The 16,990-nt window shown below is 42.4% G+C and overlaps 1 protein-coding gene across 7 annotated transcripts in view; it reads left to right on the forward strand.

Annotated features, from left to right (window-relative positions):
• Positions 1 to 11,685: 11,685 nt before the first annotated feature.
• TMEM255A (transmembrane protein 255A) overlaps positions 11,686 to 16,990 on the forward strand; it is a 143,260-nt gene continuing 137,955 nt past the window's right edge. For 3 of the 7 annotated variants that reach the window (XR_013993001.1, XM_081044048.1, XM_081044049.1), the window contains exon 1: positions 11,686 to 11,935. Coding sequence is in view for 5 of the 7 variants with exons in the window: in XM_081044048.1 (XP_080900174.1) it covers positions 11,878 to 11,935 (58 nt within the window). In the remaining 2 variants the exon portion in view is untranslated. Of the gene's footprint in view, positions 11,936 to 14,423; positions 14,474 to 16,990 lie in introns of all 7 variants that reach the window. The other 4 variants (XM_081044050.1, XM_081044052.1, XM_081044053.1 and 1 more) reach the window with 2 other exon arrangements.

The following is a 16,990-nucleotide window of genomic DNA, read 5'->3' on the forward strand; positions in this document are numbered from 1 at the left end:
TTTTTTCTTTTTTCTTTTTCTTTTTCTTTTTGTTTTGTTTTCTTTTGTTTTGTTTTGTTTTTTTGTTGCTTTTTATTTTGTTGTTGTTTTGTTTTGTTTTGTTTGTTTTGTTTTGTTTTGTTTGTTTTGTTTTGCTTTGTTTTGTCTTTATTTCTTTGATATATTTGCCTGTGTTGAGTGGGGGTTGTTGGTTGTTTTTACATGTGAATGTACTTGATTTTTTTTTCTTTGTTGTTGTTGTTGTGGTGGTGGTGCTTGGTGATATGCTTTGTTCTGAAACTGCCCTACAAGGCTCAGCTTAAGAGGTACAAGATTCAACATATCCAGAAGCCAACTCCAGAGCAAACCAGAGTATAACCGGGTTTGACCTACAAGTCACACACCCAGAGGGAATTCTCTGCAGACACAACAGCCCATAGAGGCCAAATCTCGTTCAAGTGGTCAACCCTCACACAGCAGAACATCCTGCGGTGGGCAGAGCCAAGTCTCACAACTAGTCAGCCTAGGAGTTAAACCCACCTACTCACAAGCAAAAAGCAATTAAAGTTCTTCTTGAACAGGACAATATACACAACACAAGAGTCACCTCTGGAGCACACGCAGAGAAGAAGAACGAAGTAGTGCAAGTCAAACATAAAGGACACATACTACATAAGATAACCCAGCAAGAACTAAGAACTCTAGGGGATCTATCTAATACATCAAAGCAAACACAGAGAGTCTGTCAGAATGGGGAGACAAAGAAACATGTCCCAAATAAAAGAACAGAAGAAACCCCCACAACTGGAACCAAATGAAGCAGAGGTAACCAACCTGTCAGAGACAGAGTTAAGAACACTGGTGATAAGAATGTTTAAGGAGCTTAGAGAAGACATAAAGAAGGATATAGAAATCATAAAGAACCAACATTTAGAAATAAAGAAAGAGGTAGAAATCATAACGAACAACCAGTTAGAACTAAAGAACACAATTACCGAAATTAAGAACTCACTTGAAGGAATGAGCAGCAGGTTAGATGAAGCAGAGTATCAAATCAGCGACTTAGAAGACAAGTTAGCAGAGATCACCCAAACAGGACAACAGAAAGAAAAAAGAATAAAAAAACAATGAAGACGGTTCAAGAGACCTCTGGGATAACATCAAGCGCAACAACATGCACATCATAGGAATACCAGAAGGTGAAGAGAGGAAGCAAGGGATTGAGAATATATTTGAACTAATAATGTCCGAAAACTTCTCTAACCTGATGAAGGAAACCAACATAAAAGCCCAAGAAGCGCAGAGAGTTCCAACCAGGATAAACCCAAACAAGTCTACACAAAGACACATTATTGTTAAAATGGCAAAGCTTAAAGCCAAAGAGAGAATCCTAAAATCAGCAAGAGAAAGAAAGAGGGTTACATCAAGGGAACTCCCATAAGACTATCAAATGACTTTTCTACAGAAACATTGAAGGCCAGGAGGAAGTGGCAGGAGATACTAAAAGTGATGGAACACAAAGGCCTACAACCTAGATTGCTTATCCAGCAAGGCTATCAATTAAAGTTGATGGAGGGATAAACAGCTTCCCAGAAAAGAATGAACTGAACGAATTTATTAGTACAAAGCCAGCATTGCAAGAAATACGAAAAGGACTTCTGTAAATAGAAGAAAGATGAAAACAATCTGACTACAAATTTAAAAATGGCATTAACTATGTACCTATCAATAATCACTTTAAATGTAATAGATAAACAAAATTGACAAACCTTTAGCCAGACTCATTAAAAAAGGAGAGAGAGGACCCAAATTACTAAAGTCAGAAATGAAAGAGGAGAAGTGACAACAGACAACGCAGAAATATAAAAAAATTTAAGAAACTACTATAAGTAACTATATGCCAACAAATTTGACAATCTGGAAGAAATGGACAATTTTCTAGAGGTGTACAACCTTCCAAGGCTAACTCAAGAAGAAATAGATAACCTGAATACACTGATTACCAGCAAGGAAACTGAAGGAGTAATCAACAATCTCCCAACAAACAAAAGCCCTGGACCAGATGGCTTTACAAGTGAATTTTTGAAAACGTTCAAAAAAGAATTATCACCAGGAGGGGGAAAAATGGCGGCGTGAGGTGAGCCTCTGTAAAGCTCCCCTGGAATTTACAACGAATCGGACAACAATAACTCTACAAAGGACTCCTTGCACAGCAGACAGGCAAGACGAAGGGGCCCACTACTGAATTCACCTCCAGGTAGGTGAATCGCGCGAGCGGGGGAGGAGGGAGAGGAGAAGTGCGGAGAGGGAGCTGCGCGGGCGCAGGACGCAGACCTAGCTCAGTGCTCGGAGCCCACGGCTCCCGGATCTTCCGCAGCTGCGGGAGAGGGAAGGACTCGGACTGCTAGGGCTCCGCTTACGGCCCACAGGGCTGATGGGGCAGCATATAGCAAGGCTGAACCCACCACTCCCTGCAGCAAAGACAGAGGGAAGAGGGCTGAAATCGGTGGTTTAAGCCCTCACTGCCGAGCGGAGAACGGAAGCCTTAGGCACTGAGACTAGCCGCCCTCTCCCTACCCTCCCAGAGCTCGCCCCGCCCCCACGTGCCCGGTGCTAGAAGCAATAAAGTAGCAGTGTCGGATCAAAGGACAGAATATTTGCTGCTCTGAGAACTGTGGACCGCAGACACAGATTCGCAGCTCAACTAGTTCCGGCAAAGGGGAGGGAGCTGTGGAAGCAGGACTGGCTGTGGTGGTGGTCGTCATCATTGCTCTGGGCAACCTCTCACAACTCACGCCACCCCAGGCCCCACCTATCTGGGCAGATCCTTGCAGGAGTAAACAGAACTGCTGAAACATACGGGCTCTGAATCTGGTGCGGAAAGAGCTTTGGAAATTCAAAAGCTCTTCGCATACCTATCAACCTGTTGCAGAAGACACTCCTGTAGATGTCTAGGAAGAGAAATAGTAAATCAGTGATTGCCATGAATAACCAAGGCAACAAGATAGCTCAGAAAGAAAGTGAAAAGTCTCCAGAAAAGGAACTTAGAGATATGGACATTTGTGATTTAAATGACAGAGAATTCAAGATTGCAACTCTGAAAAAAAACTGAACGAGATGCAAGAAAACACAGAAAGGCAGTTTAATGAACTCAGAAACACAATCAAAGAACACCATGAGCATTTCACAAAAGAGATTGAAATTTGGAAAAACAACCAAATAGAATTTCTGGAGATTAAGAACTCAATAAAAGAAATTAACAATAAAATATCCAGCTTAGGTAGTAGAGTTGACCAGATGGAGGAAAGAATCAGTGACATCGAAGATAGGAACCTGGAATTTACACAGATGGAAGAAGAAAGAAACTTGAGACTTAAAAGAAATGAAAGAACTCTACAAGAACTTTCTGACTCCATCAGAAAGAGCAATATAAGAATAATGGGTATACCAGAAGGAGAAGAAAGAGGGAAGGGAACAGAGAATATATTCAAACAAATCGTCGATGAGAACTTCCCAAACTTGTGGACAGAACTGGATCCTCGAATCCAAGAAGCAAATAGAACACCTAATCACCTCAATTTCAACAGGCCTTCACCAAGGCACATTGTATTGAAGCAGTCTAAAATCAATAACAAAGAAAGAATCCTCAAGGCAGCCAGGGAAAAGAAGACAGTAACTTACAAAGGAAAGCCCATTGGATTATCATCAGATTTTTCAGCAGAAACTCTACAAGCTAGGAGGGAATGGAACCAAATATTCAAGCTATTGAAAGAGAGAAATCATGAGCCAAGAATAATATATCCAGCAATGATCTCCTTTAGATATGAAGGAGGAATAAAGACCTTTCCAGACATCCAGAAGCTGAGGGAATTTTCTAATACATTACCTGCACTACAAGAAATACTAACGGATGCTATTAGACCACCATCAACAGGGACAACTTGTGGCAACCAAAACATAAAAGGGAGAGTAAAGGCCTGAAGTGGAATATGGGAATAGAGAAAGTAAGCGTGCTGAAGAAACTGGAATACTCTAAATATCAAACTTTCTTTTACATAAAATTAAGGGTAACCACTCAAAAGAAATCCAGAACTGAAATATATACTGTAATAACAGAAGAAACAGAGGAAACATCATAGAGTACCAACACACAGAAATAATAGACAACAACAAAAAGGCAAAGAAAGAATGGAGACACAGCCTTACCAGAAAACTAAAGATAGAATGACAGGAAATCCTAACAAATCAATAATCACCCTAAATGTAAATGGACTGAACTCACCAATAAAAAGGCACAGAATAGCAGATTGGATCAGAAAACTAAACCCAACAATATGCTGTCTCCAAGAGACACATCTCAGCTAAAAGGACAAGCATAGGCTCAAAGTGAAAGGGTGGAAATTGACACTCCAAGCAAATGGTACCCAGAGAAAATCAGGTGTAGCCATAATGATATCACATGAAACAGACTTCAGGGTGAAAAGATAACAAGAGACAAAGATGGACATTTCATAATGGTAAAGGTGACTATACAACAAGAAGACATAACAGTCATGAATACCTATGCCCCCAGTCAGGGAGCACCCAAATATACCAAGCAACTACTAACAGAACTAAAGGGAGAAATTGACCAAAACACAATTATACTGGTGGACTTAACTACATCATTGACAGCTATGGATAGATCATCCAACAGAAAATAAATAACAAAATAGCAGCCCTAAATTACACATTAGATGAAATAAACATCATTGACATATATAGAGAACTTCATCCTAAAACAACAGAGTATACATTCGTTTCGAGTCTACATGAAACATTCTCAAAGATAGACCATATATTGGGACATAAAAGCAGCCTCAGGAAATTTAAGAAGATTGAAATCATAGCAAGCATATTCTCTGATCACAAGGCTTTGAAATTGGATATCAACTGCAAAAAGAAAGCAGGAAAAAACACAAATACATGGAGATTGGACAACATACTTTTAAAGAACGACTGGGTCAAAGAAGAAATTAGAGGAGAGATCAAAAGATACATAGAAACAAATGACAATGAAAATACATCCTACCAAAATTTTTGGGATGCAGTGAAAGCAGTTTTAAGAGGGAAATTTATATCATTACAGGTCTATCTCAAGAAACAAGAAAAATCCCAAATAAATAACCTCATGTAACACCTTAAAGAACTAGAAAAAGAAGAACAAGTGAAACCCAAGGTCAGCAGAAGAAAAGAAATAACAAAAATCAGAGCAGAGCTCAATGAAATAGAGAACAAAAAGACAATGGAAAAAATTAATGTGACAAAGAGCTGGTTCTTTGAAAAAATTAATAAAATCGACAAACCCTTGGCTTGACTCACTAAGATAAAAAGAGAGAAGACACTAATTAACAAAATTAGAAGAGAAAAAGGGGAAGTTATCAAGTACATCACAGAAATACAAAGGATCATGCAGGAATACTATGAAGGACTATATGCCACCAAATTCAATAACCTAGAAGAAATGGACCAGTTATTGGAAACATATAGCCTTCCAAGGCTGAACCATGAAGAACTGGAAAATCTAAACACACTGATCACCAGTAAAGAAAATGAATCAGTCATCCAAAACTTTCCCAAAAGCAAAAGTCCTGGACCAGATGGCTTCAGTAGTGAATTGTACCAAACCTTCAAACAGGATCTAATACCAATCCTGCTCAAACTATTCCAAAAAATTGAAGAAGAGTCAGTACTCCCTAACTCATTTTATGAGGCCAACATTACCCTGATACCAAAACCTGGTAAGGAAAACACAAAAAAAGAAAACTACGGACCAATATCTCTGATGAATACTGATGCAAAAATCCTAAACAAAATTTTAGCAAATCGAATACAACAATGCATTAAAAAGATTATTCATCATGACCAAGTGGGGTTTATCCCTGGGGCACAAGGATGGTTCAACATCTGCAAATCCATCAATGTGATACATCACATAAACAAAATAAAGGACAAAAATCACATGATTATATAAATTCATGCAGAAAAGGCATTTGACAGGATACAACATCCATTTATGATTAAAACATTTAGTAAAATAGGTATAGAAGGAAAATATCTTAACATACTGAAGGCCATCTATTACAAGCCCTCAGCTAATCTCATAATTAATGGTGAAAAACTGAAGCCCTTTGCTCTACGTTGAGGAACACGACAGGGTTGTCCCCTATCACCTCTGCTTTTCAACATAGTGTTGGAAGTCGTTGCCAGACCAATCAGGCAAGAGAAAGAAATAAAAGGCATTCAAATTGGGAATGAAGATGTTACATTATCATTCTTTGCAGATGACATGATGCTATATATAGAAAACCCTAAGGACTCCACCAAAAATCTATTAGGAATAATCAACGAATACAGTAAAGTTGCTGGCTACAAAATCAACGTATGAAAGTCTATTGCATTTATATATACTAACAATGAAATCTCAGAAAAAGAAATACAAAAAACAATTCCTTTTGCAGTTGCAGCAAAAAGAATAAAACACCTAGGAATAAACTTAACCAAGGATATGAAGGACCTATATGCTTTAAACTATAAGACATTTTTGAAAAAAATTGAAGAAGACACAAAGAAATGGAAAGACATTCCATTCTCATGGATTGGAAGAATCAACATAGTTAAAATGGCCATATTACCCAAAGCAATACACCGATTTAATGCAATCCCCATCAAAATCCCAATGGCATTTTTAAAAAAATAGAACAAAAAATCATCAGATTTGTTTGGAACCACAAAACACCCCGAATAGCCAAGGGAATCATAAGAAAAAAGAACAATACTGGAGATATCAAACTTCCTGACTTTAGCTTGAACTACAGGGCTACAATAATCAAAACAGCATGGTATTGGCAGAGAAACAGACACATAGACCAATGAAATAGAATTGAGAACCCAGAAATAAAACCACATAAATATGGACAGATAATTTTTGACAAAGAAGCTAAAAACATACAATGGAGGAAAGACAGCCTCTTCAATAAATGGTGATGGGAGAATTGGATAGCCACGTGCAAAAGAATGAAACTGGACTGCTATCTGCCATCATGTATCAAAATTAATTCAAAATGGATCAAAGCCTTAAGCATAAGACCTGACACACTATACTACATAAAAGAAAACATAGGTACTAAACTTATGGACCTTGGGTTCAAAGAGCATTTTATGAATTTTACTCCAAATGCAATGGAAGTAAAAACTAAAATAAACAAATGGGACTATATGAAACTGAAAAACTTCTGCACCACAAAAAAAACCATCGACAAAATAAAGAGGCAGCCGACGAATGGGAGAAGATTTTTGCAAACAGTGCCTCTGATAAAGGGCTAATATCCAAAATATACAAGGAACTCATGAAACTCAACAACAAAAAGCAAAGAACCCAATTGCAAAATGGGCAGAGGACCTGAAGAGACATTTCTCCAAAGAGGACATACAAATGGCAAATAAATATATGAAAAAATGCTCAAGATCACTAATCATCAGAGAAATGCAAATAAAAATCACAATGAGATGTCACCTCACACCAGTCAGAATGGCTATCATCAACAAGACAAATAGTAACAAATGTTGGAGAGGCTGTGGGGAAAAAGGAACCCTCATACACTGTTGGGGGCAATGCAAACTGGTGCAGTCGTGGAAGGCAATGTGGACGTACCTCAAAAAATTACAAATAGAATTACCATATGACCCAGCAATCCGTTTCCTGGGTATCTACCCCAAAAATCTGAAAACATTTATCCATAAAGACACGTGTGCTCCAATGTTCGTTGCAGCTTTGTTTACGTTGGCCAAGACATGGAAACACCCAAAATGTCCTTCGATAGATGAATGGGTAAAGAAATTGTGGTATATATACACAATGGAATACTATTCGGCAGTAAGACAAGATGATATAGGAACATTTGTGACAACATGGATGGATCTTGAGAATATAATGCTAAGCGAAATAAGTCAGACAGAAAAAGCAGAGAACCATATGATTTCACTGATATGTGGTATATAAACCAAAAACAACAAAAGAACTAGAAAAACCAATGAGAAACAAAAACTCATCAACACAGACAATAGTTTAGTGGTTACCAGAGGTTAAGGGAGGGTGAGGGGTTGAAGATGACGGTAAGGGGGATCAAATATATGGTGATGGAAGGAGAACTGATTGGGATTTATAGATGATGTAATACAGAATTGTACACCTGAAATCTATGTAATTTTACTAGCAAATGTCACCCCAATAAATTAAAAAAAAAAAAGATCTAATGGGAAAAAAAAAGAAAGAAAACATCTAGTGGATAAAAAAAGAAAGTTTAGGCAGTTTTTGACTCTGGGTGGTGAGCACACAATGTGATTTATAGATGATGTAATACAGAATTGTACACCTGAAGCCTATGTAACTTTACTAACCATTGTCACCCCAATAAACTTTACTTAAAAGAAAAGAAAAACGAAAAAAGAAAAAAATATATTTTTTTTTAAGGAAAGGGGTCTTTGATCTAGGCTTGGTTGAAATGTGTTTTGTGTTTTTCTTGTGTGTGTTCCCAGTCTAGCCCCCACTTTATCTCTGCTCCTCCGTGCAAACAAGCATAGCTCTGCGCGGAGACGCCTGCTACTGCTCTGTCACTGCCGTTCGTCTCTTTTTAACTTGACTGAGAGCCTGCTGGGTTCCAAGTCCCGTGCAGATCTCCAGAGATAGTCCAGAGGAAATATACCATATGCAAGTCTTTTAAATAGCCAACTCCTCTAACACTTTCTAAAATAATGTTTAATTTTCACAGAAGATTCAGGAATACAGATGTTACATAAACCAAGCGTCACCCCCATTAATGTCACCTCACTACTTTATGGCTTTGATTACAAAATTCAAATTACATATGCACTCTCTGTCAGTTGATGAGTAATGTGCTTCTCTTGAAAGTGAAAAGACCTCATTCTGTCCCTCAAAACCAGCATGGTAACAAGTTTCTGTTTGGCTTCTTTAGAGATTTCTAGCGATATGGTTGCTATAGGGAAGACAAAATAAAGAAGGTGTAAAACAGTTTTTTTCTAGCCTGTATAAACCCCTGTTTTCTTCAAGGCTACTTTCACAGAAACAAAGTCAGTTAATTATGAAGTATTCCTGAGAAATCAGTGCTGATTGCCAGAGTTCCTCATATTAAATATGAAATACTTAGAGTGGGGGGAGGAAGAGATAAGTAAACAGAATTGAAGACAAACATGGAAAGAGTACAAATATGGAATTTCTCTCCGCCTTTGTGGAGCTCAAGGAAACTGACACATATGAAGTTCTGACAATTAAGTTCACAAACTCATCCTAGAAAACGTGCTACACACCTCATTGCTGAATATCACTACAGTCACCTTCGAAGTACTCCTCTTGGGAAGGTATGCACTGACGCCAGAGCTTAGTCCACTCTTCAAAGCAATTTTGGAACTTCTTCTGGAGTGGCCATCACGGTTGTCATCATATTATCCTTGATGTCCTGAATGTCATCAAAATGTCTTCCTTTCATTATTTCCTTTATCTTCAGGTAAGGAAATAAGTCATTGGGGGCCAGATCAGGTGAGTAGGGAGGGTGTTCCAATACAGTGAATTATTTTGGGGGAGGATGTTCCAAAACAGTTATTTATTTATTGGCTAAAAACTCCCTCACAGTGCTGTGTGAGCTGGTGCTTTGTCATGATGCAAAAGCCATGAATTGTTGGTGAAAATTCAAGTCGTTTAACTTTTTCACGCAGCCTTTTCGGCACTTCCAAATTGTAAAGTCGGTTAAATGTTTATCCAGTTGGTACAAATTCAAAACGAATAATCCCTCCGATATCAAAAAAGGTTAGCAACGTCGTTGCAACAAGTTAGCAAACTTAATTGTCAAACCTTGTAAACCAAGCATGCATGCTTAAGACACTCACCTCTATAACAGTGGGTATCTTGTGTCTATCTAGGACATATATCATAGATTTCTAAACCATATCTGTAATGTAAGGCTGCTAATAATACCTGATACAGTGTTCAGTCTGGTCCGTGGGGTGTGCCCAAGTTCTTTACAAAGGGCTTCCTTTTTAACCTTCAGGAATCAATTTTTCTTCTTTTGGAAGACGGGAAAGAGCAAGGGCCCTCAGTTCTGTTTCCTGCATAAGGAAACAAAGCCTCAAAGTAGATTAGCAAAACAAAGTTGTGAAAAACCAAGTACTCTTCTTGATTTCATCAACTCTCAGAAAGTTTTATACTTGATTCTGAGGTGAGTTTTTTTGTGGACGAGGGAATGGAGAGAGGGTTGCAGCAATCATCAGAGAGAGGCCGCTGGAAAGAGACTTGGCAAGTGGAACTGTGGAACCGGAGAGCTCTAACTGGGGCAGAATGATGCCTTCAAACAGGTCAGTTCCCTGGGATGCCAGTCCCAGGGACTGAGTTTCCAAGAGCTGGAGCCCACTGCTATCCCCTTCCTCACCATCCATCTCCCTTGGCCACCAGACAAATGTCTTGGGGCACTCCTAGGAGGCCTCATCCTGTTCTGCTACTGTTTTGAGGACATCAGAACCACACTTCTGGGCCAACAACATAGTGCTTCAAGCCCAATATCCTAATGGGTCCTGGAAGGACAGGTTAGATAAGGACTTGGCTGTCCTCCAAGATCAGGGACATTCCCACCTCATCCTCAGTTTCCCTTAGCAATCCACAATGGATCTGTCAGCTATGAGTTTTTCACTCTTTCCAAAGCTACTTGTGTTTTCATCCGTTGCACCTCTTGGAACTAATGAATTCCTTAGGTTTTCAATGTGGTATATAGAGTAATATTTAGTTTCACCTGCCATAGCAGGAAGAGCACTGACCTGGGTGTCCAACAGATCTAGTTCAAATCCCACGTCTGCCACCAACTATCTGTGTGATTACAGGAAATTTTCATCCTTTCTGAGACTCAGGTTTTTCATTTGTAAAATGGGGTTCTTGATACCTCCTCATCCTGCCTTGCATGTCTGCTAAGATGAGAAAGTGAGATATTTGACATAAAAGCACCTTGAACAAAAGCACAAACCGGGGCGCTGATGCAGTCAGATTTGTTTTAGCTGAATCTCCTTCTAGCCCTTAGGGTCTAGAATAATCAGATCTGGTGAATAAGACTGTGCTCTCTCTCTCCATCTCTGCATGATTTTATATACTCTGGTCACATCTCTTCCTAGCCTTCACCTTTCTAGACTAAAGAGTCTGCATTTGTTTAATCTGTCTACATATGACAGCCTCCTCCATCCTCCCTCATCCCTCTAATTATGGAGTGGCCCTTCTCTGGATCATCTCCAGCTTCATTATGTCATTCTGGAAGCACTAAGTCCAAACCTGCACAAATGTGTGTGTGTGTGTGTGTGTGTGTGTGTGTGTGTGTGTGTGTTCCTCAGCTCGGAACCTCTGACTCTACCCCCTCCCCAATTATAAATCCTAGAACAGGATGCTTGCCCAAGACCCTCTCTCCAAACTACAGAGAAGGCCGGTTGGCCCCAGACTGTAGCCTCTCCCTCTTTTCTCTGTGGAGCCCTGGCTCCAAGGGCTAAAACGGTTCCGTTTGGCTTGAGAGGCTAGAAGGTGGATAACTAGGATGGGAGTGCTGAGATTGGGGGCGGGGGTGGGGGTGCTTGCGCAAGCGCAAGCCTCTGCTCAGATCGCCAATGCTGCTGTCACCCAGAGCAGAGGGAGGAAGAAGAGAAGGGAGGGGGAGGCGGCATTTGGGCTGCAGCTCGCAACCAGAGGCAGTCTCTCTTAGCTTTGCGAGAGACCGGAAGCGGCAGCTGCGGTGTAAGATGCTCTGCGGGGCGCCCTGAGTCCGGGAGGCGTGTAGCAGCTTCAGTGGCCAGGGCAACAGGGCAGCTTTCACCATGCATCAGTCTCTGACTCAGCAGCGGTCCAGCGACATGTCTCTGCCGGATTCTCTGGGTAAGTCTAGCAGCTCTTCCTAGGGGCGGCGGCATCAACGGGTGAGTGAGCTGTGCTCTGGACTGCGAGCACCCTGAGCGCCCTGAGCGCCCGGAGATCCCGGGAGCGGGAAGCGGGGCTAGGGAGGCGGATCCGCGTGCTCGAACGTCTGGGTGGTGGACCAGAGCCCCAGGGAACAACCTGGCAGGGGCGAAAGGCCGAGGTTGGAGCGCCCAGCTTGCGTTGGGGTCTCCCTGCCCGGAGTGCGGGTGTATGCGTGTTTCTGTGCATGTGTCCACACACTTGCAGCCGGTGGTAAATCCCAGCTGTCTGGGAATCAAAACACTTCCCTGCAACCTGCGCCTTCGCTTTCCATTCGACGCTCCCTCTTTGCAAAGTCCTCACTTTCAAGAGCTCACGACTAACAATAATTAGAAGCAAGGTCCTCGCCTCCTCCCAACTCTGTCGAAGCTTCCCTGAAATTCAGAGCTGCAGTGGAGGGCGGGGGCGACTTGCACCTCGCGGATGGGGGTGTTTGCGCAGCCCTGCGGGATGGGCGGGTGGGAGAAGAAAGGAGGAGGACTGGCGGGAGGGGAATTCCTCAGGGATCACTAGAGACAGGCCAGCCCTGCTGTCTACAGCGGCAGGATCAACATTCCTAGAATTTGATTCCTATTTTGCTCCAAATGCACGGAATGTAATGTGCGTGAGTGTGGAAAAAAAGGGAGGGGGGACGAGTGAGAACGGGAGAAAGACAGAGCCAGGGCTAGCCCGCGCATTTTGGAAGGGGAGGAGGGACCCACTAGCCTGATTTGATTCAACACATTTCCTCATCAAACTGGGGGATAGCTATCTTCAGACGCCAACTTGGCTGCCCCTCGAAGCTGCTTTCTGGTAGTTAGAAACAAAACACAAACCCAGTTCCCCTCAGCTTTTAGGAACCTTCCCAAGACCTATGATTTCACTGGGTGGAGAAATTAATTTGGATCCCAGGAGAATGAACAGATTGTCAAACCATTATCCCACCTAATCTTAAAATTTGCCTTGGATACACTTAGCCAAATTGAATTCTCTCTTTACAACATACTTCACAATCTGCAAAATCCCTCCGTCCCGAATTTTTGCCATCCAGTCTGCTCAGGTCTTCTCCGAAAAATTTGCGGGAACATCTCTGTGATAAGGGACGGGGAGAGAGAGTTGCACCCCCTCTTTGAGCTCCCTACTCCCTGGAAAAGACTCGGTTTAAACAGAATTTGTTCACTGGAGGGGCCCCAGAAAGTATAGTCTCCTAGATGGTGGAAAGATCAGTATTTTTAATGTTTTGCATATTCAGAATAAGAATTTGCTCTTTTTTTTTTTTTGCAATAAATGAGGCCAAGGACTCGAATCTAGAACCCAGCAGTACCAGACTCCCCCAGCTCTCTCTCCCTAACATACACGCACATACAATGCACTTCTCACCTTGGCCAGCTGTGGCGCCAACGCTGCCCTGGCTCCCCTATGTCAGGTTGCTTCGCTGGAGGGCTGGGGGGAAGAGCGCAAGGGCTCTGCAACACCATACCCGCAGCCACCACAATCACCTGCAAACCTACCTGTCTCCCAGCGCCCGGCCATCCGCCTGCGGGGGAGTGGGAAGGTTGGTGGCCTGGGACTAAAACGTTGTTACTTGCAAACTGCTCTGTGGGTTGAGGAACAAGATGAAGACAGTTTTTCTTGGGCTCCCAGGGGCCCTCAGCCAGTCTTGCGTTTCCAGAAAGGTCTGCACAAGAAGCTGAGCTGGCTTCGTCCAGACATTGCGAGAGAAGAATCAGAGATCCCTTATAGCGGAAGCCCGCTCCACGCATCCCGCTTCGGAAAGTCCACAGACCCAGGGCACTAGCAAATTCCTGAGTAGAGTGGTAACCCTGGGTTTCCACACTTTGGACAGGGGAGTCTCGCCGTAGTTCCCTGGCTCTGGTCCCACACAGCCGAGGCCTGAATCGGCGTCTAGTCTACTTAGGAGCTAGCTCTGGCAACGCCACCGTCCCTTGCATGGGGGAGTGGAAGAGGAGGTGGGTGGGTTAGGGTTTCATCCTCCAAGGGCAACATTTCTGAGGGGATTCCCTCTAAAGGCAAGACACACCACAGCCAAAACAATACAATTTAAAACACAGATACACTGCACCCAGGTGCCTGCACTTTAAGCTTACTGGCTGCCTGGGGATGAGAGGTTAGCCCAAGGATTGGAGCCAAGCAGGCTTTTGGCAATGGAAAGATGGTAATTTGACTCCAGCGGCCTTTCATCTCCCTCCCAGTACCCTCCTCCCTTTTGGCAACACCGCCCCCAGGCGCTAAGGCACCTCTACCACAGCAGGGTACCCCTTCCCTCCCAAATAACACATTTGTAATTCACCGGTGGTCTTGGGTGTCTCCGGTCAAAAATTGCCCAAAGGGAGCTGGGGTGGGATTTCAGTACCTTTAAGGAAATGTTTGGGAGATTGGCAGAGCCTTGAAACTCTTGTGTGGGCAGTTTCAGGGATGCTCGAGGCTGGGACTTCCTGTGTGGCAAAGCTGACTCAGGTAAGCAACTCCTAATCAGTTCAAAAGATCAGCCCCGAGAATTAGGCATCAACAACTTAGTGCACAAGATAGGATGCTGGGCCCTCATCCTCACTGTATTTGGATTACACACCCTATAATTGAGGGGGTAACCGAGAACACGTACAAAGTGAAACTTGTGAGTAGAGACAATCACCTATCTTCTAGCAACCCACACATTGGTTCCTGTCAGCTACATAATTCTGAACCTGGTGGACATCACATGGGTTGTGGACAGAAACACAATTACAATTATAGTTATAGCAGTTAACATACTTATTCAGTAAGGTACCTAGGAACACGAAATAATGAGTGATTCCAGTACAGTGAGCTTGGTCAAGAAAACTTCTTGGAGGAGGTGAGTTTTGAGCAGGTTTCATAGGAAGGGAGGGACCAAGATTCAAAGACTGCAGTGCATGGGCGGGGAATCTCTAACCAAAGGGGAAACTGGGAGGATGGAGAAATTGGCTGTATTTGGAAGGGTGAAGACAGAAAATAATTGGGCACTTCTAGAGCTGAATATCCTGGTTGTCACGAATCTGGGGTAGGGGTGGGGCACTGCAGAGAGGGAGGGCTGCAGTAGTTTTGCTGGTAGGCTGCTGGCGGGGTGGGGGTGGTGGCAATGCCAATGACAGGATTTCGGACTCTCCTATGGCTGTTGGTTGCAGGGGTGGTGGTTGTTGTTGAAACAGAAACATACTGGGTGCCAAATAGGCAGGCTAGTGAGAGATATTGGGATTGTGACACTAATTGGCCAGAAAGCTTTTATTTCTGGAGAGCCCTCAGTTGTACCCTATTTAAAAAAAAACAATTCTATGAACGTAGCGCATATTTATTCACACAACCCCCCTCCCACACACACACGCGACCTTTTTGATTAGAAGGTAAGCAATTCTGAGGTTACTTCTGGTTTATTCAACAAGTATTGACTGCCCACTAGGTATCAGACACTGATAGGTACTGTTTTCAAGTACCTGCTGCTTTGTTTAAGTATACCACGGTGTCCGAGGTTTTTTGATATGCTGATTTACTAAACAAATCAGAATCATATGTTCCTGTGTTTATAGGAACATCTAAGGCAGGTCCAAAATTGTACCCTAATAAGAACAGGGCTCTACTTCTCCCTTCTAAAATGAAACAACCGCTCAGGAAAATATCCTAAGTAGACACAATAAGCTGCCTTTTAGGAACCTGGGCCACATCTTGAGAGAACAGGTGTGTCTTGTTCTATGTAGATGTGACTCTTAAGTCAAATTGACACTAACGATAAACGGAGGGGTGATTCTTTGCTTTTCAAAAAGATTCACCCCAGTGTCCCTTAAAATGGTCCATTCACCAAGGACAACTAGAAATAATTTCATTTTACACAAATATGGTCCTTATTGTGTAAAATAAGGGGTGATTTGGGGGACGGTGTGAGAGGACAGAGAATAGATATATTCAACCTAATGATGGGAGAGTTTTCTTAGCAATTTCACCCAAAGCAAATCCTATCTAGAGACAAGGTCCTGGTGGAACTGTAGGATCTTTGCCTGGGTTTCTCAACTGACTAGATTTTAAATTCAGGTTCTAAAGCAGGAAAAACTATATAGATTTTCAAATCACACCATGTGGTTTGCTGAGTCACTTTTGTGAGCTGGCTCCTGTGCTTTTAAGAGTTAGAGTGATATTTGCAAAGGAGACCCAAGATCTGTGAATAGCATCAAAAGCTGGTTGGTGGGGAAGGAACAGGCGAGTGATACAAAACAATTAGAAACACCATGCACACACATACTTCCTCAGTTTAGTCTCTGAGATTACATGTTTTCCGTGTGAGGCGTTGAGACACGTTCACGTGTCACAAAGATACCCTTGATGTATCCAGATGTTCGACCACTCTCATTTGCCCATATGTGGCAGAGACGGTGTGATTTACAAAAGAAAAAGGCAGACAGGAATGGGATGCAATGTTGGTAAATTTAGGTTAGAGCTCCTCTATGGACCCAACTCGCAGATTCACTGAGAAGTGTCTATCATCAAATGGACTTAGGGACCCTGGTTTAGAGACTCACTTAGGGGCCCTTGAAATCAAGCGGAAGGATAACTAACGTTCAGGCAAACAGATGAAATAAAACCTGTCCTCCACCCCCACCACTAACAGTCCATTTCTCCCAGGCTCACTCATCCTGTTTACCAGCTGTCGTCTCATCATTTGTATCCCAAATAGCCCTTGCACACAAAAGGCCCTGATGTCACAGGTGTCTCTAGCAGTCCTTTCTATTTTCCCATGAAGGCTGGACTCAGGCCCCACTACAGGGAAGCCTCATTTCCCAACTCTCTTTCTTCTCCTCCCAGAGTGTGATACGGCCCTTTAGAATGTGTGTGCCTATAAACACTCGTGCCACTTAGACTAGTATCCTATTATAAATGACCCTGATATCAAATATATGGTGATGGAAGGAGAACTGACCCTTGGTGTTGAACACACAATGTGATATACAGATGATGTATTACAGAATT

Source organism: Rhinolophus hipposideros (assembly GCF_964194185.1).
Source record: "Rhinolophus hipposideros genome assembly, chromosome: X".
NCBI classification, from domain to species: domain Eukaryota; kingdom Metazoa; phylum Chordata; class Mammalia; order Chiroptera; family Rhinolophidae; genus Rhinolophus; species Rhinolophus hipposideros.